This window comes from Bolinopsis microptera, chromosome 13 (genome assembly GCF_026151205.1).
Source record: "Bolinopsis microptera isolate Bmic1 chromosome 13, MBARI_Bmic_1.0, whole genome shotgun sequence".
NCBI lineage: Eukaryota > Metazoa > Ctenophora > Tentaculata > Lobata > Bolinopsidae > Bolinopsis > Bolinopsis microptera.
This window is the reverse complement of record NC_087084.1, coordinates 9,562,935-9,587,896: the sequence shown is the minus strand read 5'-3', so window position 1 is coordinate 9,587,896 and position 24,962 is coordinate 9,562,935. Positions and strand designations below refer to the sequence as shown.

Here is a 24,962-nt window from a genome sequence, read left to right as displayed (position 1 = left end):
TTGGCTACCCATGTGTTTACGCATAGCCAGGTGCAATTAAATTTTGTGTTTTGACTGTTTTGTGTAAATTAATTGTAAATGCTGATTTCGATTTTAATGGTAAGTATTTAAAGTTATATAAGGTGCATGGCATACATTTGTACTTTAGTCTTCAAATCTTTATTAGTAGTAGTAGTACTAGTAGTAATAGTTGACGGTAGCTTATAAGCTTTCCGTAGTGCCCCCAACCTGCTCTCAGATTTGGTGGTCATATATCATGCAGACCAGAGGCAGATCGCCACCGGACGTCCCTGGTCGGCGGACCGCCAGTGACCCTGCGCGTAATAATATGCCGTACGGGTAATAGACCCCGGTTTGGCTACTCTGTTATTCAGCGTGAGTGGCCGACCCCACAACGCCGTTGCGCGGCACCGTGCGCACCACAGCTATAATAAATCTTTATTATATATATTGTTATTATCTTCACGATTACTTTAAAAACCAAAACTAACTCTAAATCTAAAGTATAATAACAAACAGCTCAAATATCGTTTTACAAGTAAAGCTTGTCACGTGCGTGCGTCTGACAAAAATTATTATTTGATCATAACTCGTCTAAAAATGACTTTAATTTCATGCTATGTAATAGGTCTTATTCAAAATCAGCGTAAAAAATACATTGGTACGGTATAGCTTACTTTTACAATTCCACACCTTACTCATCACTCATACAACAAAAACGTATAACTATAAGCATGTACTGCACAGAACGGTCAAAATCTAATTGCGCCCTAACTGATCGAATCTCATATGCTTTTGCAAATCGTGCGTAACTTAATTGTTAATCAGATTCTACTGAAGTATAATGATCAATGTATGGTGCGGCTACCGCGGTGTAGGGATGCGGGTACGGTGAGATGGTACGCCACAAACCCGTTCCGGTATTACGCTATAAATTAAAATATATAGCGATTCGGTCCGCGTACCAAATTGTGTAACATATCGTAAGACTAAGACTAAGACGTCAATCGAATTCGTAACTGTGGTTATCAGTTAATGGCTACTGCATGCTGAAGAGTCTGTCATGTTTTATTACTATTTGACAATAATCCCTCACGATAATAAACTTAAAGTTCTCGCAGTACTCCAATAACACCTCATCAGGGCACATCACTGTAGTTCACATAAGCAGCATTATAAAAACCGTCTTCAATTACTAATCAGTCACTGATTGCATGACATTCCCCATATAACTAATAGTCTAATTGCTTCTAACGACCTTGAAAAATCTAGTTATTGCCCTGATTGCGTCTTCTTAAAACGGGTACGGGGTGTGTGACATAAGGTATATTGTATTGTATCAGATGCCATTGTGGAGTACGTAGTCTCCTGCACCTTTTCCGCCTTGACGTAAGGCAGCGCTAATTATCTGAATAGATCACACACTAAGTTGTTACATTAGTTTTGATTTTTGTCCGCTACACTGCAAATTGTTATCAACTGTGTGGTTATAATTTCATAACACAAATCTTCTGTTTCTGTTAAAAATTACTGAATGCTGAAAGTAGCCAGTAAATCTTGTCTAAATGATACCCGATACCTAGTTCACGCTGCTTCTAATAGCTACCTAGGTACCGTACCTAGGCACTTAGGTACCGTACCTTCAGGGGCTGGAGGAAATTATCTTCACCACTCTGATACCCCAACTACTGTGAGTAATAGTAGTGTAAATGACACTCAAATACAAAAACAATGTATTTCAGTTGTTTACTTATAAGTTATAGATTTTCCGAATTAAAAGCCTCTAATCACTGCACTGACTTACATATTTGACATATTTCAGGCTCTCCAAGAGACTCTCCCTCGTCTTCCTATTCCTAACCTAGCGGACACCTGTGCAAGATATCTGAACGCACAGAGACCTCTCCTAACTGCTGCTGAGTTTGCTGCTACTTCTGATACTGTCAACAAGTTCAAGAAGGGTGAATTGTGCATTTTGAAGTTGTTTTGATAGAGCACATTATTATATTCGGTTTTACAGTATCTGGTTTTACAGTAATTTAGTACTTGAAGGTTTTCTCGATTATTTTCAATTCATCCTCCCTATAGGTATAGGCAGAGACCTCCACGCGGCACTCCTAGCCAGAGAAAAAACACTTGACCCTCAACACAGCTATATCCACCATGCCTGGCTTGACATGTACCTATGTGACCGAAGGTCCGTCCTACTCAATTCCAACACCTTCCTAACCTACTCCGACCATCCGGACCCAGCGCTTAACACCCAGATAGACAAAGCAACACAGCTGGTTACATCCACTCTGCGCTACTTCTGTACGCTGCGCGACAATAAGTTACCACCCATCAATGCGTGTATGATGCAGTTCCCGCTGCTGTTCCAGTCTACGCGTATTCCCGGCAAGACCCGTGATGAGAATGTGAAGTTCCCTGATTCTAGACATCTTGCAGTGCTGCACAAGGGACATGTTTACAGTATTGAAGTTTTGGATAGTAAAGGTGAAATAAGAGACACTGGCGCTTTGCAGTTAGCGCTAGAGGAGATTCTAGCTGACTCACGAGCTCCTAACAAACAAGGATTAGGGTATTTCACTGCACTGGAAAGAGAGGATTGGTCTAACGTGCGCGCAGAGCTTGAAGCGCAGAACAAACTTTTTCTAGATGTCATTGATGAAGCAATCTTCGTGTTGTGTCTGGATGATTTGAAGACCCAGAACTCAGGTGAGGTTCTGAAGAACGGACTGGTTGGAGAGGGCCACAACCGGTGGTTTGACAAGTCGTTTAGTTTGGTGGTTACTCAGGATGGAAAGGCAGGTGTGAACTGGGAACACTCTAGGTTAGATGGTTTCGCAAAAATGAACATGATGAACAACGTGCATATTGATTATTTGAGACAGGTGCCTGTGAAGAGTGCTGGAAGTGATGCTATACCTGTTGTTAGAGTTGATCCTGTCTACAGTGACTCGATTCTAGGTCAACTTGAAAAGGCTAAATCTCAGTATGTAGCTGCTAATTCGGGATCTAAAGTTGAAGATTTCAACTTTGGTGGTTTCGGAAAGAGTGTAATCAAAAAGTTCGGAATGAGCCCAGATTCTGTGAGTCAGCTGATATTCCAGATGGGGTATTGGAGAACACACGGGGAGTGTGTGGGAACATACGAGTCAGGTAGTACCGCTCATTATAGATCAGGGAGAACTGAGACTATCAGATCCTGCTCGACTGAAACTAAAAACTGTTCTGTAGCATTTGATCACGATCATCAGGCCAGCTTATCTGAGATTGTGGATCTGCTCAAGAAAACCTCCTCAAAGCATGTGTCACTTTGTAAGGAAGCTGCTCAAGGAGAAGGGTTTGACAGACATTTGCTTGCGTTGCGCACGATGAACCGACATCAAGGGGAGAAAGAGTTGGAGTTGTTTACAGATCCGAGTTGGGGTAAGATGGCGAATATTGGGCTGTCTACCAGTACTGTTGGGTCACCGGCTCTTAAACTATACTTAACTTTTGGGGCAGTTTCTTCTCAAGGCTATGGGATAGGTGGGTTTAATCGACAATATATTTATTTGGTGTGACAGTATTTTTAAAGCTTTCAATTTTTAAAACTGGAATTTCGAGGGATACCCAAAATCGAGTTATGAATTGAATTCTAAATTTATGCTATCATATATCAGATCTGCAATCATCATAGTGTGCAACAGTTATATAATATATATCCCCTGGAAGTACCACTTCCCATTTAGATAACAGTAAATATCTCCAGGTTACTTGATGAGTAAAGAAAGTTTCGGAGCTGCCGTTTCCTGCTACCTCCCCAACGATCACTTCAGTGATTTTGTAGATAATATGGGGAAATCTGCTGAAGATTTGTTGGCTGTGTTCCAAGGGAAGAACTTTAAACCTTCTAGAATTTTATCATTTTAAACGTCTGGATTTTGATGATCTTGATAATATGTTTTTATAAAAACTTGATAGGGACAGTTGATGTTATGCAATTTCGATGTCAGACTTCAGAGTGTCTTTAGGGTGCACCCCGTTGTTATAATGGTAGTGCTGCTCGTTTGCTGCTTCGCTAAATTTTGTCGAAGTCCGACTTTAACTGAAAGTTCGTCTCGGCGAAGTCTATGGGCATTTTCTTTCCATCTTCTAGAAGTTTCCATTCCACTTCTGCTGATACAATGACAAATGATGACAAACCAACACCAACGTCGCCAAGTTTTTGTATTCCGTAAAACTTTGCTAAAGATTATTCTATCACAATAAAATAAATTCTACAATAAATCATATAGAATTAAACTCGTAGATATAAACAAGAACGTCCCTCAGGGAGCAGGTTCCATAACACATAACTTGGCTGCTTTTACTCCAAAAGAGTTTTATAGTGGGTCGATTTTGAGCATTGTGTCTCTATTTGTGTCTCTAATTGTCTCTAAGTAATTGATTGTCTCTCTAATTAGTATGTATACAACTATTTTCATAGTAATCTTCATTTCTCATAATCTTATTAATACTACAACGTTGAAGATTCAGCTTTAAGTTCAGTGTCAGTATCCCGGTATTTTCTCCCATTTTCAACCGACTGAGAAACACCATTTTCTACGACAAAGCGACCCTCCTCAACCCCAAAATTTGATGCACATTCATCAACATCTGCTTCTTTCTCGGTTATCACTATCTGTAACTCAGGCGATATGGAAAAAGCTGCATCGTCTTTGACTCTTGATCCTGATGGAAGGAACGGTTCGTCCAGTAATTCTTTGTTATATTCCTTCCACATCTCCTCATAATCCCTTTCAGTTTCAACTCTTACCATTCTCAGCATCAGGGCCATAAACCGTCTACTAGCTTCCATCTGATTTTGTCTTCTCCCACTCGGATTCAAGGAGCCATTTATGGCAGATACAAGGGTAGTGACAGTTCCCAATGCAGCTCCAAAATAGTGAGAAATGGGCAGAAGTGTGGACAGGGTAGTCATTGCGGATAAAAATATGAGAGTTATGAGTATTGCTGAAAGCACAGTGTAAGGCCTACACGGACCGCCTCTAACTAGCCAATCCCTGTTTACATGCCGTGTAGCAGGGGACTAGAAAGAGCTAAACTAGTAAGCGGGGCATAGCCAATACACTATACTTCCATCATTGAGTATATTACCAACCAAAGGAAAAATTTCCTTGTGTTTGGAATCTACCATGCTCAAGATGTTGTGGACTCGGTCCCAATATTGTGCTACTTTTCTATGAGATTCAGCCTTTGCACGAGTCATGCTGACAAATGATTCCCAGTTTTTTGCCATGCCCATTATGTGTGTTTGGTCTGAAGCGTGTCGTTTGTAAGCTACAATCAGACGGGGGATAATATTAATATAATATTTAAATTATTGATCTTAGATTAATGTAGGAATAACCCCATCCATTTTAAAAGATTATCATTATTAACAACCGAAAAAGCAGAGGCAGATTTGGAACCAAGGTCTCACCCAAATGTTTTGTAGCCAGATATTTGTAAATGCCCAAATTACACGCCTATTTTTCGCGATCGAAACTTACCAAATTTTGTAGTACCAAACCACAGCGGAAGTAAGTTACCTATGTTCACAAATTAATTGCACAGCTGATTTCAATGTGTTTTAATAATTTGGGATGAAACTATTCAAGTCGTGTAAACAGTTAAGAACTACATAACAAACCATTGAAACTGCGAATATCTATGGCATTAACACGATTACTAGATACACACTAAAGATTGGTACTTAATATCTCAATTTTCACTATATTTTATAACTCGACTAGCTTATTGTCTCATTTAATAACTGCACATAGTTATAACAAAGACAATTCTTGACCATCATGCAATTATTCTTCATCGTCGTGCATTGCAACTGTGATATTATGAAAGATATGACTGTATTGGTTGTTATCTTTTATCAAATGCATACTTATAGTATAATGATAAGCGTTATCTCGGGTGAAAACTAGACCACGTATTACACTGGCCAACACTGTATGTATTGGAGAGGGTGATGTTATCTTATAGCTGCTAGATAGCACAGGGCTAGATCCTCCCCTTCTCAGTCGGGAGGTTGTGGGTTTGAATCACCGTGATTACAAGCTATTATTTGTCTTATTGAAATAACGTTAAATTCGTAACATTTTAATAAATCCCTACAGTTGTTTCCAAATTTGTTCGCTTTATTCTAATCAGGAGTAAGCACAGAATTTCAAGAATTTTTGCTGGCAGTTATAGTTTCTTGTTCATTAAATGCAGGCATAGAGGTTGGAGTTGAATGAAATTAATTGAATTAATTGAAACGAAATGAGGTAAAATGGAACGAAACGAAACGGAATGAGTGATACAAATAATTGTAAGATCAAATGTAGAAAAGGTGATCAAAACTTGATAAGTCTCCTCCTCTTCCTCCTCCTCCTCCTCCTCGATTTTTACTCGCCATTATTTTTAACCCGCCACAATATTTTTTTATATTCTTTTCATGACTTTAGTGACTAAAAGCTTTTAAAATCTTAAAAGTTTTAAATATTGAAATATTTAAAACAAATAAACTTATCTTACGGCAACACTTTGTCGGGCACGTGATCACAGAACGCCGTCGCCGAATTGAGTTGTATAACTTACCTTATGGTTGCGAAAATCTGATATTTACAATTGTCTTTTCTACATCAACCGGTCAACGCAAAGTTGACATCAGCTTGCAAAAGATAGTACAGTTAATATATATCATATACAGGGTGTTCACGATACATTGAAACGGTTTTAAATATCTATAAAAAAATTATGAAGGAGCAGCATATTTTCCACTCATTTTCTTTGCTAATCGGTTAAGATTTTGTTAAAAACCAGTATATATTCGGATATTTTACATAGCTCATGAAATTTCGTATATTTTGCTGCAAGGCTCTTCAGACATGCTATTGTCAAGGCCTAATTTAAGAATGATCTGGTTGTAACATAGCCGCGATTTGTGGCCTAAGTAATCGCGATTTTCTTTTGTCCTTGATCAGGAGTGTCTGCCTTATACTCAGACGATGATGGATGAGCCGTCGGTCCCCACAAAGGATAATTTTTAGAATTATAGTTGAGACTAGTAGTACAATTTGTGAAAAGGAACTCGTGGTAAGTCTATAAAACACATGAAAAGCAGTGTGCTCCTTACCCCTTAGTCTCTAGCTTTGTTATCAAAACACGTGATTCGATCACGTGATGTAATCTCAGGGTTTATTGGTTTGATTGCGTGTAGTATGGTAAAGAATTAACAAAAGTTAACTAATAATATTATTTATATGAGTACAGTCACAGATTCGAAGTGGAACAACGAGTTCCGTTCTGCCTCTGGCGAGGTCTGGAGAGCTGGGAAGAACTTTCGAGATCGTCTGGAAGGGCTGATCTAAAAGCAAGCTCTGCTCAGTATGTATAGCTAATCTAACTAAACTAACGAGCTAGTTAACGAATATATGACATCTGACTTTGCTCTGCAAATACATTATCTTTCGCCGCGATTTTTGAGATTTTTTTTGCCGCAATTTTGTTTAGTTTGTGGTTTGGCATGTCGCGGCGCCGCGATTTTTGGTCTAAATAATTGCGATTTTCTTTAGTCCTTGTTGGACCTTGACACACGCTGCAACACCTTTTGATCGGCCGGCATTCTCGCCGGCCGGCCGGAGTGTACGCTTTGCGTGCACGAGAGAGCTATAAAACGTTGAACGTGCATGGCAGCAAGTTGGGCCGTGACGTCAAAAAATGCATCACCTAACCATGTGCTTTCGCGCCGATGCGGGCGCGCTTATTTAACAACAAGCGCAAGGGCTCTGGATAGAGCAATCAAAAAATCCTAATTGCCACGCGCACCCTATTATATCAATTGTCAATGTTACAATATGAACCTAGTTCGTTTATACGTTGCATTGATCATTTCAACCCGTGACCCCACCCAAATTCTTTCTATAACACCCTACAACAAGTCCAATAATACATAAATTCCATTTTCCTGCAGCAACTGCTAATGCTTTCTGTTAAATATTTATATTTCAGCCCGCGTACCTAGCGTAGAATGAGGAAATTGCAAGGCCATGATTTGTTATTTGTCATTTGTGATGTCAGTGCTTGTCCAAAATTTTATTTTTAGTTGATCGTGTCTTGGTCTAGATTTTACTGGGCCGCGCTCAGCCTGTCATTCCGCCGAATCTCTATTCTATATGTTTATGAACATAATAGCCTGAGGTCCCCAGGTAAGGTAGATTTAAAATTATTAACAATTAAAAACGAAGCTAGGCTGCAAAGCCAAAATCGCCCTGACGGCCACGCGTCAAAAAAGTTAAAATTGAAACGATGAACGTTGAACGTGAAATAAAACAAATGATACACATTTAAAATTTTTTTAAATGTTATAATTCTTCCTAATTAAATACTATTCAACCCTAAGCACTAAGCAGTTGCTGTGAAGAAAAGCGCTTAATATTTTATGCTTAACCTACGTCGTCGTCCTACCAATGCATAATGCAATATGTCTGCGCGTATACTATGTGAAGTTTAATATGTGACGTTGCATAGTAGCGTAATGCACTACTGGGCCGCGCCGCGCATCAAATATAAATGCTTCTCATTAGATCGGCGAAATTCACGGGCACCACAGCACACAGGACCACGCCGGGCTGCAAAGGATTGAGTGATTGACTGATTGACATCGTCATTCGTCTGCAATTAATGGCAGGCATATGATTCATTTGTAAAATCAAGCGTGTCACATATTATATGTGACACGCTTGATTTTACAAATAAATCATATGCCTGCCATATAATCTGATAATCATGGTGGTCACGCAATATTATTTAAGCAGTAAGCACAAAACAATTATTAGCGTATGATCATGTGATATTCGTAAAATTAAATGTTTGTACCAACTCGGCGCGCGTCTCGGTAGGTTATAAACATACACTAGAGCTAACACATAACGTTGCATGGTTCGAGCAAGCAAATGCCGGATCGATTCATAAAATGACTTATAATACTTGTCTTGACCTAGCCATGAGTCTACGCGTACTGCGTACTGACGCGCCTTCGGCGGTCGCGCGCTACTGCTTGTAGGTTTACAACCTACCAGGACGCGCGCCGTGTTGGACTCGTCGACGGTCCTGTATATCACCCGTTAAGTATCACCCGTTAAGCTACTGCAAGCGAGAGGGCTCTGGATAGAGCAAATACTTGTCCAAGTGCTGCAACGTAGTATAGCGCGCGCCGGGTCAGTCTATAACAAAAAATCAATAAACAATAAAAATAAATTGATACATGTTTCGTCGGCGCTTCGCGCGCGAAAAGTGGCATGCAACGGATGTCAAAAAATAAACAATACAAGGCACATGACATGGGACAAGAACAATATATATAACCCGCGTGGAATTAAGACGTGGTTGCGCCGCGCGCATTTGCACTTCGCAGGCTCCATATTAAGGGGACAAACTATCATTTTTGCTTTGCTGTTCTCAGAGCAACAATCTTGATGGGTTGACATCATCAATCAAACAAATTTAATTTTAAAGGCTCACATATTCACATGTTTATAACATACTGATAATAAAATTTAATGATTATCATATTATTCTTCGGCCTGGTTGATGCCGTTTGTGTGTCATGTGATCATTTGCACAACATGAACAGTTTTTAGCTAAATTATGTTGTTTTTGATACGCCGAGGCTTGTATTCAACTTTGGTTACTCCATACTCAATGACACATTTTTGGGAACTAAAGTTATTCGTTAAACTACATTTTCCATTTTTATCTGAGTATGGAGTAGTATCCAGTGATATAAGTTTTCGATGGGAAATGAAATTTTACATTTCGAAGGACTTCTTGCCATCCGAGGCTAATTTAATTCATTGCCTTGTTTTGATGAAATGATAATGTCTGTTTTATCTTTTGCTTTTGTACTAAGTCGACTCACCTTCAACCTTGTTTGTTTGTTTTTTGGTTTATAGAACCTGTCCCCAATCTTGTATCGGAAAATGACTATATTCAGGTCTGAGTATGAATACGGGTGGTACCTGCAAGAGTGTTCATCAAGCATGTAAAACTGCAGTTACAATTGTGCTAGAGTATCTTTAGTATTTACAATCGATATCAGATCTATATCCTTACATGCTTCCAAAAGTTTAAATCTCCAACTTTCTGCACATTGTACTCCAATGTTTGAAAAAAAAAGAAAAGCTTCAAAGTCGCGGAAACATAGTATGTAACATCGATACCAAACCGATTATTGAGCGATGATAACTGAGTAGTTGATTCCTGGGTTGCAGAGTCCTCCAGATCTTTCAGTCTTTGAATGTGGTTTTTCTGTCCATATTTCCTCTTGTTATGTTTTGAAGTGTCATGTTGTCCTCAAATTATTTGTTACAAATTGCTCACCTTAACACATGAACCTTTCCCATATGCGAGTTCGTTACTTACTTACTTACATTAAACTTTACTTTCTACAAAAACTCCTGGGTAATACCTCTTTATGGCTAATGCAAATGGTAGGCATAATTCTATTACCAAACGTCCTATGAATTTGTCTTGCACTCTGCTATTGTTTAGCTGAAAGTCTTCTTATCCCTTATATATATAAAGCGTATGTTATTGCCCACGTTAAGGGGCCTGTTAATAATTAATTAAATTATTAGCTATTTTAGATTTAATAATAATAATAATCTTATCCCTTACCATTGCAACGGAAAATTTGTTATCTTGCCATCACTGGACAGCTCTTCTCTTGCTTATTCCTCAATATTAAAATGTTATTATTAAATTATTAAATTAAGCTCAGTTAATGTAAGAGCCGCTTTAGAAAGCACTGGAGTTTATCTCCAGGATTAAATTATATCGAGTTATATGATTTAGCTATAAGGCGGTTTATAAAAGTTGTATTTATTATTATTATAAAATCAGACTTTTTCTCATTTAGTCTATCAAGAGTTTTTTTCTTTGCCCTGTTACTGCAGTGTTACTGCACCAACACTTAGACCAACTTCGGCCAAACTTAACATAGTAGGGACTACCGGTGGGTGATGAATAATTGAGAATCCAACAGGATCTTGTTCTCTTCATTGTGCTGATTCCGGGAAGCATTCGTTTTACGCTCTAATCCTATTAAAAATCGAGATATCGGTCATTGAAAAATGAGTAATTATAGGCCTGTCAATGATTGCAGCCCAATTAAGAGCTGATCAGTTGCAGCTACTTGTGCCATATAAGGGATAACTGAAGTCACGTGACCGCCAATCCTATCACGTGACCTTGATTCGTAAATCCTTGGTCACGTGATCACATTCGTAACGTGTCGAATGCTGACTAGGATATCTCGTGACGTCACCAGAGCTCAAGCTTCCTGACCAGGCCTTATATGGAATAATATAGTGTATCACGTGTAATTGGATCCAATTAAGATGAGCTGCGCAATTATCGCAGCATCTCGATCTGGTATCACCTTTTGAAACCCAGCAGGCAGCTGGGCCAGAGATTTTAAAATAGAAGGATTTTTTGTTGATGAAAATCGAAGCGAAAATCATGTAACCCTATGTTTCCAAGGACGCCGAACACGATAAAACTGGTTATAATTATCATACTCAAGGGCAAATTGCTTTAAAATGCACTTGAATGTCATAGATGTTATTATAAACTAAGCGCCTGAGCGGCTTAGGGTGGCACCAGTCTCTCTGCCGAATCTCAGTAATTGTAAACAACGACGCTACTAGTTCTCAACTAATAATCGGGCTTATGAAGGAAAGATTTCAAGTTCAGAAGATGAAAGAAATGTATTCAAATATTTGCTTAAGATTAACGAATACAGATTTCAACCAATATCGAAAAGGACTACCAAGAATTGTATCGGGACTTCTACAAGCGGTATTTCAAGTCTTTATAACGGTTTAAGGATGAACTTGCGGTATTTAAGGATTGTGCTAGGGCTACTTACGGATAAGTCGACGCTCCTTTTATGAGAATGGTCCCCTTCCGTTGTACACTACTCATTACCTTCTGCCTCAAATTTAAAGTTAACCTTACCTTTAACATTAAACTTTTTCCTATCATAATATGTAGTCTCCAATTTGGCTAAGATTTAAATCAGCTGTGACAAACTGGTAAAGAATCGTATCGCCGAAAGAACCAACTCTCTAGCGTACGTGTAACGCGTGTTATTGCAATAATAAGCTGTGGCCTCGTGACGTCATAAAGTCCCTCAGTGCGCGCTTGCATAGCGAAATACATTGCAAATGTTTATCATCGTCAATAAAACACGTGTAACTCACTCAAATTTTTGAATTAAATTATGACTATTACCCTAGTTCTCCAAAATCCTTATAGTTTTGGCTATCATCCTAACTAAAGGAATAGCTGATTGGATGTACAGTGCTCACGTCATGATTTTAAACAGTGATATAGGTTCTTGAACAGTGGCGGGTGAATGTACGGTTAGAAAGTTTCTGCTATTAGAACTTATGTCATATGTGATAATTTTGGATTGTTTTCATTGCTTAATTACACATAGCGAAATTTCTAACTTTAATCCGCATGTGTCAGCCAGTACAGGAGACAAGAAGTCTGGCTACTTTACGGCCGTTCCTCTGGGACCATTAGTAGAAGTAGCTTCTATCAGAACAGTGCCGTAGGAACAGAATTCCCGCCAAAATACCCGGTCTACCAAATATATTTATTATAGTAATACCATTTTCGATAGGATCGTGATAGAGTCTTTAGACAGGGTGCAAAAGAACCGCAATTAGCATATTAATATATGACTTACGAACAAACAATTTCGACTCGTTGCTTAGTTTGCTATTTGTCACAATCTGTCAAAATATGAGGATAACTTTTTTTCAGTTAACTGGTCCTTTAACTTGTGCCTTATATCTGGAGTTAACGTTACATTATACCTTACTAGAAACCCGCCGCTAGTCGAAAGCTTTGTTCGAGGAAATTTTAAGCATCAGTTATGTTTTAATTTCTCTTCGTCATATAGCCCCAAAACGATACTTTTTACCGCATCAAAAAATTTCAATCACAACCAAAGTTATAAATATATATAGGTATATAGCGTCATGAGGGTAAATGTGAGCTAGTTGTGAAATTCTGATATTTCAATCGAGAATGACAGTCAATTGAATTATTGCCAGGCAATTAAAATGTTTAATGCGCAAAGTTATTTGCGTAATTAGAAAACAACAATATTTTTGTTGATTGTGTGTGCGCGGCGTAATGTCAGCATTGTGTGTTGATCTAGCGAATTTAGTATCGAAAAAAAAAGTATCGATACTTTTTACTGCATCAAAATATTGCAATCACAAACAAAGTTATAAGAAGTCATAGCGTGAGCGTAAATGTGAGCTAGTTTTGAAATTATGACGTAGCATACAGCATAACAACGCGCGTTGTTAATCTGTGGTTGCTCGCGCACGTGCATTTTAACGTTGCTACGCAACAGCGCAGTAAACCTTTGCTAAAATAACGACATTATTCTAACGGTTATTTTACCTCACTTCCGACGTTAATTATAAAAAATCTAAAGCCTAAATCAAAATTCTAAGAATGCTATAGCCTATTCCTATCCTTTTTCTACAACCCTGCTAAAAATGGCGAGGTTTCAACTCCATTTGCGAGCTGGGTTTGGCATCACCAGAGGGTCATTTTGAGGTCGATTTTCGGTGTTTTTTCTTCTATGTCCCCGTTGCCGGGGAAATTTCGTCAAGTTTAAAATATAATATAGATATCTGGAGTTAACGTTACATTATACATTACATCTAGAGTTAACGTTACATTATACCTTACATCTAGAGTTAACGTTACATTATACCTTATATCTAGAGTTAACGTTACATTATACCTTACATCTAGAGTTAACGTTACATTATACCTTATATCTAGAGTTAAAGTTACATAATACCCTTTTATAATAACAACTATGACATTCAAGTGCATTTTAAAGCAATTTGCCCTTGAGTATGATAATTATAACCAGTTTTATCGTGTTCGGCGTCCTCGGAAACATAGGGTTACATGATTTTCGCTTCGATTTTCATCAACAAAAAATCCTTCTATTTTAAAATCTCTGGCCCAGCTGCCTGCTGGGTTTCAACAGGTGATACCAGATCGAGATGCTGCGATAATTGCGCGGCTCATCTTAATTGGATCCAATTACACGTGATACACTATATTATTCCATATAAGGCCTGGTCAGGAAGCTTGAGCTCTGGTGACGTCACGAGATATCCTAGTCAGCATTCGACACGGTACGAATGTGATCACGTGACCAAGGATTTACGAATCAAGGTCACGTGATAGGATTGGCGGTCACGTGACTTCAGTTATCCCTTATATGGCACAAGTAGCTGCAACTGATCAGCTCTTAATTGGGCTGCAATCATTGACAGGCCTATAATTACTCATTTTTCAATGACCGATATCTCGATTTTTAATAGGATTAGAGTGTAAAACAAATGCTTCCCGGAATCAGCACAATGAAGAGAACAAGATCCTGTTGGATTCTCAATTATTCATCACCCACCGGTAGTCCCTATTAACATAGGCTACAATGCTGTCCCTATGCTATAAAGGGGTAGGCATCACTGGCCCTTGGTGTTGCTATCATTCGATGAACTGCACTGTCTCCATAATTACAGTCTAGTTATTGACCAGCATTGTTGCATACATAAATGTATTGTTTCACATAATATATAACCCTTGCTTCAATGTTTATAAATGTTATCTATCTTCTGGAAACTTTTTTTACAGTTGTTGACTTCATGGGAAGGCCTGTCAATTGTTGAAGTTACTAAGTATATAGTAATATGATACCATCTACTTTTAAAGCCAGAAAATATGAGCTTGTATTATTTATATTATTATAGTTTCATCAAGGATATTAGGTGAGAATAATTGGGGGGAGTATGAGATGAACCGGGATGAGTGATAGACGTTTTCAAGTTCCTAAAATTTTATAAGATACTTGTATCTCCATAGTACTAAAAAAAGGGGGAGGGGGATCATGAGTATTTTGAGAGTCTCGACAAAAATGGCCAAATTCTCATTCTCAAAAATGATTTTTGAGTGGACAATTTTTGAGAAAATGAGAAAACCATGCTGAATTTCTCAGATTCAAAAATAATTTTTGAGACATTTTTGAGTATTCCCGGCAATAATTGTCAAATTCTCAGATTCAAAAATTCTCAAAAATGATCATGATATTTATCCTTGAAAACATCTTATTAGCTGGGTCATGTATTTTGTAACAATTGCACTAATCTAACACTTTGTATATTCTAGCATATTGAAAAGTAAGACAAGCAGTCATGGCCTCAAAAGCACAGAGGAAACCTAAAGGCGAGAAACCAAAGGCTGAAAAACCTAAATCTGAAGATGTGGAGATGAAAGAAGCAGAAGCACCAAAGCCACAATCTGAGATAGATGCACTTACTATAGAGGACATCAAAGATCACATTAGCATCATTGAAAAAAGTGTTGTTAACAAAGAACCTCGATTTGTTTTAAGAGTTTTGAGACAACTGGCATCTACAAGGAAGCGATTGAACGATGCTGTCCTCAATCAGCTCACTAAAACTTACATTTCCGATTCTTATGAGTTCAAAGGAAAGCTGTTGAGTTACTTTCCTTGTTCTGACAGCAAAGATGAAAAGCCTCATGCTAGGAGTGTGCTTACTGAGATATATGTCAATCTCCTTGGACTGATAAGTTTGCTGGACAATAACCGCATCAATGACAGCATCCCCTGTGCTCAGGCATTGATTAACCGAGTTATGTCTGTTAATAAACCCACCATGCACTTACTGGGAGCTAGGTGTTTCTTCTACTACAGTCGAGCTTTTGAGATGTCAGGAAGGCTTCATGAAGCTCGTACACTTCTTCATGGTCGCCTGCGTACCTCAACTCTCAGACATGACAGCGAGGGACAAGCTATGCTGTTAAATCTCCTATTACGGAACTACATCCACTATAACTTGTACGAACAAGCCGAGAAATTGATAAGCAAAACCACCTTCCCTGAAAATGCTAACAACAATGAAAGCGCAAGATACCTTTTCTATCTGGGTAAAATCAAGGCAACCCAGCTGGATTATTCTGAAGCTTTCAAGAATCTCAACCAAGCCATAAGAAAGGCTCCCCAAAATGCGGCCATTGGATTTAAGCAAGCTGCTACCAAGCTTCTTGTGGTGGTTCAACTTCTTCTCGGGGAGGTCCCAGAGCGCCACATCTTCAGGGATCAGCACCTGATGATGTCTCTTCACCCATACTTACAGTTAACTCAAGCTGTTCTTGCTGGTGACCTGGCTAAGTTCTCCATTGTCTTGGAAAAATATTCTGATAAATTCATGAAGGAAGGTACAATGACTCTGATCAACAGGTTACGCCACAATGTCATCAAAACAGGTATGTTTTCTGCTTTCATATTTTCCTTTTTTTTTCAAATACAGTTTGTTTCTTCGTGATCATTTAACTGGCCTAATACCAAAATTTGTTACAATTTTTTAATATATTTAAGGGGGTATACACCAAAACAGTGGTTTGTGCCGTCCAACCCAAATGACCTCATAGGCAGTTATTTGAGAATACCCATTTTTGTAATCGAGCATTTCCTGGTTAGAGTGGAATTTTCGAAAATGGGTATTCTCAAAATAATTTGTAACTAATACTCTTAACTATATAAAACTAACTAGCTAGCTTATGTGCTCGTAGAGCAGCTTAAATAATAAAATATGAGCCACAGTTCACAGCTCTCATGAGCTTTCCAATCTCCGATTGCATATCCTTTTCCACTGTGTGGAAAATTCATCAGGAATTTCATCAGAATTTCATCAGGTTAGCGTGGTGTTTAACACTTGCAGATAACGACTGCTGATAACAAGCTAAAAAAGATACAAATGATAAGTGGTTTACTGCGAACTGATGCTAAGTGGTTTACTGCGAACTGAATTGGTTTACTGCGAACTAGAACCCCTACTACAATCAATTTATTTCAGGTATCAAGAGTGTCGCACTGAGTTACAGTAGAATTAGTCTGGCTGATGTTGCTGATAAACTGCAGCTAGATAGCCCTGAGGATGCTGAGTACATCATCGCTAAGGTGATGATGTTTTATAAATTACTTTTAGATTTTTTAAAAACAAATATAGTTATCGAGACTGTCTGAATTTATGATTTTTCTATAGTTTTGCTATAGAGTGCCAAAAATGTAGAATTTCTCGAGACATTATTCTCAAGTATTGCTTAAATAAGATGGGTAGTGTAGGTTGCAACTATACGATTTTAATTTCAATTTTCCCAGGCTATCCATGACGGTGTGATTGAGGCCACGATTGATCACGAAAAGGGTTACATGCAAAGCAATGACAGTGCCAACGTTTATGGAACCAACGAACCTCTGAAAGCTTACCACGAACGCATCCGCTTCTGCCTTGACATACACAACCACAGCATCAAGGCAATGAGATTCCCTCCCAAATCTTACAACGATAACCTGGAGGATGCACAGAAGCAGCGTGAGCGTGAGCAGCAGGACCTAGAATACGCTAAAGAAATAGCCGAGGAAGAGGACGATGGAATGTTGTAAATTGCTCAGTTATGTTTTGACACAATGATAATTGACATCAGCTTCTATCACCTATACACAGTCGTTTTCTGGTGGTAACTGGTAGATAACCTTGACCTTCTCACAAATTCGTCAAAATTCTATTTAGCTGCTTTAAAAAACGATTTTAATTGGTCATAATTGTGTAGGAATTTATAACCGCATTTTGGTGTGTTAGTTTTTGCTTCAAGTGGAGCTTCAGGTGCTGGTCACAAACCTATACTTATATGATATGGTAACTTTTCAATTGTTGCACAAAATGTGTTATTAATTAAGAATTATTTGTATGAATAAAAATACCATTTTTTCTTAGAAACACATATGTAGTGATGTGGTATGCCATGGATAGTAATTTGATATTGTATTGTTTGTAAGTTAACATCGTGCTTTATTCATGTCAGTGCAGTCTCCTCATTAATATAAATTGTAAACGCTAATTATTTTGAGATTTTGAATTTCTCTCGATATGATACTTTTAAGCTATAATTCTTTCAACATCTAATTTTTCTGACATAGTAATCTACTGTTAAAACACATGCACAATATGATAAAGGTTGTTATAACGACATATTATCCCCAAGGTTCAATGGTAACATTACAATGTTTTGCAATCCCGGCCCTAAATCACTGACATTAGTATTTTTATTGCTATCTCTCAACTCAGTAAGTCTATATTTGACTACCTTTGATGATACCTATCAATTTAATTAAGCACCTTTTTTAGTCTATCTTTTACGTTTTCTTGTAAATAAACTACATTATAAACTGTGATCATGTTCATTTTCCAAAGAATTCAAATAATTCCTCATTAAAATGAACTCCGCTCCCTTCAGGTGTCCAGCCTCACGAAAAAGTTTTACTATGCTCCAGGAATAGACGATCAGCAAATAACATTCCGTTCAGATTATGCTAACACAAAGGTTTGAACTAAAGTTTGAACCGTGTCACGTGTCACTACACGTGTAGTACAAGTACCTATCATTATTATATGCGCACATTATTTTTTACACTTTAATCAATGAATGTTTTCAAGAATATTAGCATTTCAGTAAATAATTATCACTTTATTAAAACCACGCACCCTCTTCAGGTTTTACACAATTTCCGTGATGAGGTCGGCCACGACAGAGCTAACGTCATCGCACTAGAAGATGCAGGATTTTACTCCCTCAAGGTAAGAATTTTCATTAAAAACGTTTTATCATCGCAGAGATTGTTAATGAATCAGCGAAATTCTTAGAATCAATTATTTTAGTACGAACTTGATAATGACGTTTGCCGTGGGCAGGTTGCCATAAAAATTAGACGAGATATGAAATTTGATTCTGACAATCGGATATCATCCGACGCTATATCATGACCTTTACCGGTAGAAATTACTTCGGAAATCACGGTATTTGATGGTTGCTGTAAATTTTGTCTCCTCTGACTCACGTTAGGAATGTGACTTTTTATCAGAAGTGCATGTGGAGCAATTATTCTATACTATAAACGTTAACATTAACTTAGGTTATAAACGTTAACATTAACTCAGATTATAAACGTTAACATTAACTCAGACTATAAATGTTAACATTAACTCAGATTATAAACGTTAACATTAACTCAGATTATAAACGTTAACATTAACTCAGATTATAAACGTTAACATTAACTCAGATTATAAACGTTAACATTAACTCAGGTTATAAACGTTAACGGTTCCTTTGTGGACGACGTTTGGCTGTACCACGCTATTCCCTCTTGGCTGTGCAAATTCACTATCGAGGACTATCTTCTTGAACCAAGTAAATAACTTAATCATTGATAATTTCATAACTTAATTGTTAAAACACGCAGTTTATCTGTTTATTTTTTGTAATTTAAAGCTTTAAAAATGAAACTTAATTCACAGCTAGTGTTCATAAATTATTTATAATTTTTTTCCTGAGTTTTGAGAGATTAGATATAAGCTAACCAATTGTTTGTTATAACGATAGTTTTTCAATGAGGGAACTGTTGTTCCTGTTTAATATCATCCATATTATAATAATATTTATGTCAGACGAAAGTTATGACTATATAAAACAAAAAGTGAGCAATTACAGGTACGTATAACGTATATAATTGTTTAATGTTTATCACCGCACGCAATGAAGGGTTACTTTGAATGATCAAAAGAATAAAATCATTATCTCCTATCGGCTATCGTCATTCGGCATTAACATCACACAAATGTAGATTAATGTCAAAGTGCTACAAAATTATGGGCTCAAAGTTTTTTTTATCTTGGCTTCTTTAGAATTCTGTAGAAATATTTTATACTTGAACATGTAACAGGTAACTAACTGCTACATTAACTGCTACTAACTGCTCCCATTATTTTTACGACTTACGTATAACTAACAAGGTATAACTAACAAGGTTTTAATATGATAAATATATATAGACTAATAAAGTTTGGTTTTTGTAATTTCAGACTGATAAAGATACATCGTCTGTTGAAAGTCTTCCTTTTAATTGTCGAGATCGCACTTACAGAGGAGAAATAAAATGTTCACCTTGTTAGTTGTAATGGAATCTTGTTATAAATTATAGTCATAATATTATATAATAGTTTAAATTTCAAAAATGTCATTCTATAAACGTTATTTGAAAGTCAAACGTTCCCCGTCGGTACACAACGATATCATTATGTATTACATTACATAATTATATATCGTTATTGTGAAGACTGATTTTATCCAAATCCAACTTTACACGACACAAATATATTTTTAAAATAAATCCCATACCTTAGACAGGCCTACTAAAAATGTAATAACTTAAATAGTTAACTTCGTAATGTTAAAACAAATTAAGTAGAAACCATAAGCGACAATGATCTCAAAAAGATTCTTTCTGACCTTAACAAAAAAGAATGTGAAGAGGATCCCATCCCTCTAAAACTTCTAATGCAGTGTTTTAATGAAGTTAAACCAATTGTGTCATTTATTATCAATGACTCACTTGTCACTGGAAAATTTCCGTCAGTCCTAAAGAGTGCTCTTGTCAGACCAGCCATCAAAGATGATAAAGGAGATGTCAATAGCTTCAACAACTATAGACCGATTAGTAACTTACCTTTCCTCTCGAAACTCATTGAAAAGAGCGTCCAGAAACAGATGACCAAACATCTTGACTATCACAATCTTCATGCTGAGCATCAAAGTGGTTATAGGTCAAATCATAGCTGCGAAACTGCGACCCTTACCATCTACAATGATCTTCTTTGTATCAGTGACATGAAAAGTAAGGTTATCCTCCTCCTTTTGGACCTCAGTGCTGCTTTTGATACTGTAAATCATCACTTGCTCCTAAAAAAACTAAAAAAGGACTTTGGTTTTGAAGGTACTGTTCTCGAATGGTTTACATCATACCTTAATAACAGATCCTTCACAGTAACTATTGATAAATCAAGATCAAAGAGATGCTTCCTTAGAATTGGAGTCCCGCAAGGTTCAATTCTAGGTCCAATTCTGTTTATACTTTACACAAAGGAGCTCAATCAGATCGCAAAGAGACATGGATTTAACATCCACATGTACGCAGATGACACTCAACTGTACATTGAGTTTAACCCACTATTTCGAGATCTCTCAACAATCGAAGAGAGAATAACAAATTGTTTTGAAGATATTAAGACCTGGATGACCCAAAATAAACTCAAACTGAACCAAAACAAAACAGAAGCTCTTGTAGTACAGACCAAGAACAGTTACTCTTCATGTCCAGTCGATTCAATACAACTTGAAAATGCAACTGACCCTGTGGATGCATCCCGCACAGTGAAAAGTTTAGGTGTCCTATTTGATCAATTCCTAACATTTGAAGACCAAATAAATTCAATTATCAGTTGCTGCAACATCCATCTGAGAAACCTTCGAGTTATAGGCTCAAAGCTTAACTATGATCTAAAAAGACAGCTCATTCACTGCTTGATCTTTTCAAAACTAGACTACTGCAATGGACTCTTATACGGTTTACCTGATCTTCTAATAAAGAAACTCCAGAAGGTACAAAATTCCTGTGTTCGATTCTTGTTTGGTTGGAAAGCTATCAAAAAATGGGACAGTGTCACTCCATTCCTGAAAAAAGCCCATTTTCTTCCGATACGACAACGAATAGAGTATAAGATTGCTCTAACCGTGTTCAAATGCGTTAACAACATAGCGCCGGAGTATATCATCAAATGTATTGACATCAAAAGTCAACCTGTACGTGTACTAAGAACTGAAGAAGACTATTTCCTCCTAAATGTTCCTCCTATTTCAAACTATAGTAAAACCGAGAGAAGTTTCAGCTACTGCGGACCCTCTGTTTGGAATAAGCTTCCTTATCAATTGAGAACACTAACCGATATCGTCTTATTTAAAAAGAAACTAAAAACTCATCTCTTTGAAAACGTATTTGTATAAGTATCATGTATTACCTTTCTCATAAAATCCATACTTCATACAAATAAGTTCTTATGTACATGTTACTCATGAGTCGCTTTAGATGGTTTGAACTGAATCTTTGGGTTTTGAGTTCTTTATGGCTATAAAGCGATGTATAAATTCCTACTTATTATTATTATTATTATTATAACTTAATCAACAGGTTTAAAATCCGACTCTACCAAACGTGTAGTTTACTCCTCCCAAACTAGTAGTTTACTCCTCCCAGTACCCTCCCTCCGGGGTAGTAGGAATGCTATAATCACACGGGCCGGACCCTGAGGGTGAGGAGGAGGTCCCCCACCCGCCCCCTCCCATACAAGGATATGTTGTGGGAGTGGGAGTGGTAGTGGTAGTGCCACACTGCAGCTCCGGACAGTTCTTCAGGATATAGTCAGCTGCTGCTGAGCATTTCTTCTTTTTGTACTGTTTCTTGCCCTTAGGTTGGCGTTTGCAGGTTGAAGTGGCAGGATATTTCTAATGGTGGTTGGTAACCTGGGTTGGGGAGGGGTTAACTTCAGGGTTGTACATTGTATATTGTACATTGAAGGTGGAGATATTTACTGATCTTTGTAAACAGCGCAATAAATATACAGTATAACAGTTATTAAATACCGACAAAGAACGACACGATTTACCAAGTTGCAAGTTGCTCGAAAGGGATATTACAACTTGAGGGAATTTGTTAAAACTTCATAGAAAGTTGGGCCTGTGGGCAGTGACCATCGATTATCCAGTTTAACTCTGATTATGTTTTATAATGTAATATGCTATTCAAGAATGTATTATGTCATTTGTTTTCATGATACATTAATAAGAATAATAGCCATAAACCACTTAACCAGCCTATAAATTCCTTACATTCGATCATTAATTGTACATAATATGAAACCTGATTTACAATGAGGTTTTCTAGTTTACAATAAAGCTTTTTGTGTTATGTATAGCTTTTCTTTGACTTGCCGGACTATTGTGGCTGACTTATATTCTAATTTCTAACCTTAATATTTAGTGACCTATCTTCTAACCTTAATATTTAGTGACCTATCTTCTAACCTTAATATTTAGTGACCTATCTTCTAACCTTAATATTTAGTGACCTATCTTCTAACCTTAATATTTAGTGACCTATCTTCTAACCTTAATATTTAGTGACCTATCTTCTAACCTTATTATTTATTAAGTGTGACCTACCCTTAAGAACGCAGCTAGTTTCCATCGTTCCTCGGTTCTTATTACACAGCCTCTCCACCTTCTTATTTGTCTTACCACAACAAACAACTACCAAACACAGCACCACCCCTAAAACAACCCTCATATCTTCCAAATCTAACTGTGAATTATTATTATTATCGAACTTTACACAAATCTGAAGCAGTTAACAATAAACATCCTAAAGATCTGAAAATTCTACAAGGAAGATCGGTAAAACATATTGCCATACTATTGCCATATTAAATGGCAATAACTTAAACACTAAAACTAATATACACTAACTATGAAACAACTTCAAACTAAAGCGCAGGATAACAGCTAATGTTGCAAAACTATTGCAAATTGTACTGAGGGAACTACTGGTAAGAGCAGAGAGCGTGTGAAATATAAGTCTCAGACACATGTGTTGCTAACCTCGTGGGACCGTGTCAGTTTAGTCTCTGATCGAGGGGGGGGGGGGGGCGGACATTAGATTGTGTAATCTTTGGCATTTAATTGTCGCTTCTGGCTACGTGCCATCTTCTAGGTAGCTTATGTTTTACGTAGCTCTAAGTCTAATTAGTTGTATTTAAAAGGGATATGCCTCATGGGGCTCACTGGTCAAACACTTGCTCAAACTTACAGATTGGAAAGTACGTCATCTCGTAGAAGCAATGATGAATGATGAATTATGTCATCCTAGATCTGCATCTGGGCGTAGCTATTCTAGAAGCAATTTGATGTCAACCTAGATCTGGGCGTAGCTAGCCCTTAAAACTATTTATCATTATTGCAACTTACAATCAGGGCATGGCACTAAACTTCAGATCTCGTGATCTCACTTATTGTATTAAAACAATTATACCAAACAATATCACTAACCTTCTAAGATAATTCATGATGTAATGGTTATCATTAATTTAAATGTTGAATTTAATTATTGTCTAGATAAACCTTTTGGGAAGTTGGTCGTTTAGCTCCGGACAGTCTATGCAACGTCTATGCAACGTCCGTGCAACAACAAAAGAACCGTCTATGCAACGTCTATGCAACGTCCCTGCACAATGAACACTCTATGCACACTCCCTGCACGGTCAGTCTATGCAACGTCTATGCAACGTCTATGCAACGTCCCTGCACAGTACCATATGAACACCGGCTACTAGCCGGCTACTAGCCGGCTAGTAGCCACTTTTGTAATAACAGCTCCTCAACTTCACATTAACAACCGGCTACTAACCGGCACTTGAAAAGTGGTCACTAGCCGGCTACTAACCGGCTACTAGCCGGCTAGTGACCACAAAGTGGCTACTAACCGGCTACTAAGCGGTCACTAGCCGGCTATTAGCCGAGCTCTAAAGCAGACCTATTAGTAGCCGGTTCTAAACCGGCTACTAGCCGGCACTTGAAAAGCGGTCACTAGCCGGCACTTGAAAAGCGGTCACTAGCCGGCTACTAACCGGCTACTAACCGGCTAGTAACCACCAAGTGGCTACTAACCGGCTACTAACCGGTCACTAGCCGGCTCTAAAGCAGACCTATTAGTAGCCGGTTAGTAGCCACTTGGTGGTTACTAGCAGGTTAGTAGCAGGTTAGTAGCCGGCTAGTGACCACTTTTCAAGTGCCGGTTAGTAGCCGGTTGGTAATGTGAAGTTGAGGAGCTGTTATTACAAAAGTGGCTACTAGCCGGC

At 37.7% G+C, this 24,962-nt stretch overlaps 5 protein-coding genes across 8 annotated transcripts in view; 3 read left to right on the top strand and 2 right to left on the bottom strand.

Annotated features, from left to right (window-relative positions):
• The window catches only part of LOC134825006 (interstitial collagenase-like), a 68,189-nt gene extending 57,800 nt beyond the window's left edge, over positions 1-10,389 (bottom strand). The window contains exon 1 of the mRNA XM_063837054.1: positions 10,382-10,389. The gene's annotated coding sequence lies outside the window, so the exon portion shown is untranslated. The remainder of the gene's footprint in view (positions 1-10,381) is intronic.
• Positions 1-24,962, bottom strand: part of LOC134825004 (carnitine O-palmitoyltransferase 2, mitochondrial-like) — a 98,075-nt gene that overhangs the window by 11,540 nt on the left and 61,573 nt on the right. The gene's annotated exons all lie outside the window — the stretch shown is intronic.
• Positions 1-24,962, top strand: part of LOC134825002 (uncharacterized) — a 105,508-nt gene that overhangs the window by 26,296 nt on the left and 54,250 nt on the right. For all 4 annotated transcript variants that reach the window (XM_063837048.1, XM_063837046.1, XM_063837047.1 and 1 more), the window contains exons 2-5: positions 18,201-18,283; positions 18,454-18,540; positions 18,711-18,794; positions 19,305-19,407. In XM_063837048.1, the coding sequence (XP_063693118.1) occupies positions 18,221-18,283; positions 18,454-18,540; positions 18,711-18,794; positions 19,305-19,407 (337 nt within the window). In that variant the 5' untranslated portion in view covers positions 18,201-18,220. The remainder of the gene's footprint in view (positions 1-18,200; positions 18,284-18,453; positions 18,541-18,710; positions 18,795-19,304; positions 19,408-24,962) is intronic.
• LOC134825003 (carnitine O-palmitoyltransferase 2, mitochondrial-like) lies at positions 1,256-4,464 on the top strand. Its single transcript, XM_063837050.1, has 4 exons — positions 1,256-1,690; positions 1,823-1,961; positions 2,089-3,534; positions 3,758-4,464. Exons 1-4 carry the CDS (start codon positions 1,535-1,537, stop codon positions 3,916-3,918), a joined length of 1,902 nt encoding a protein of 633 aa, XP_063693120.1. The 5' UTR covers positions 1,256-1,534; the 3' UTR covers positions 3,919-4,464.
• Positions 15,277-17,999, top strand: LOC134825007 (26S proteasome non-ATPase regulatory subunit 3-like). The gene is made up of 3 exons (XM_063837055.1): positions 15,277-16,422; positions 17,013-17,116; positions 17,318-17,999. Exons 1-3 carry the CDS (start codon positions 15,327-15,329, stop codon positions 17,600-17,602), a joined length of 1,485 nt encoding a protein of 494 aa, XP_063693125.1. The 5' UTR covers positions 15,277-15,326; the 3' UTR covers positions 17,603-17,999.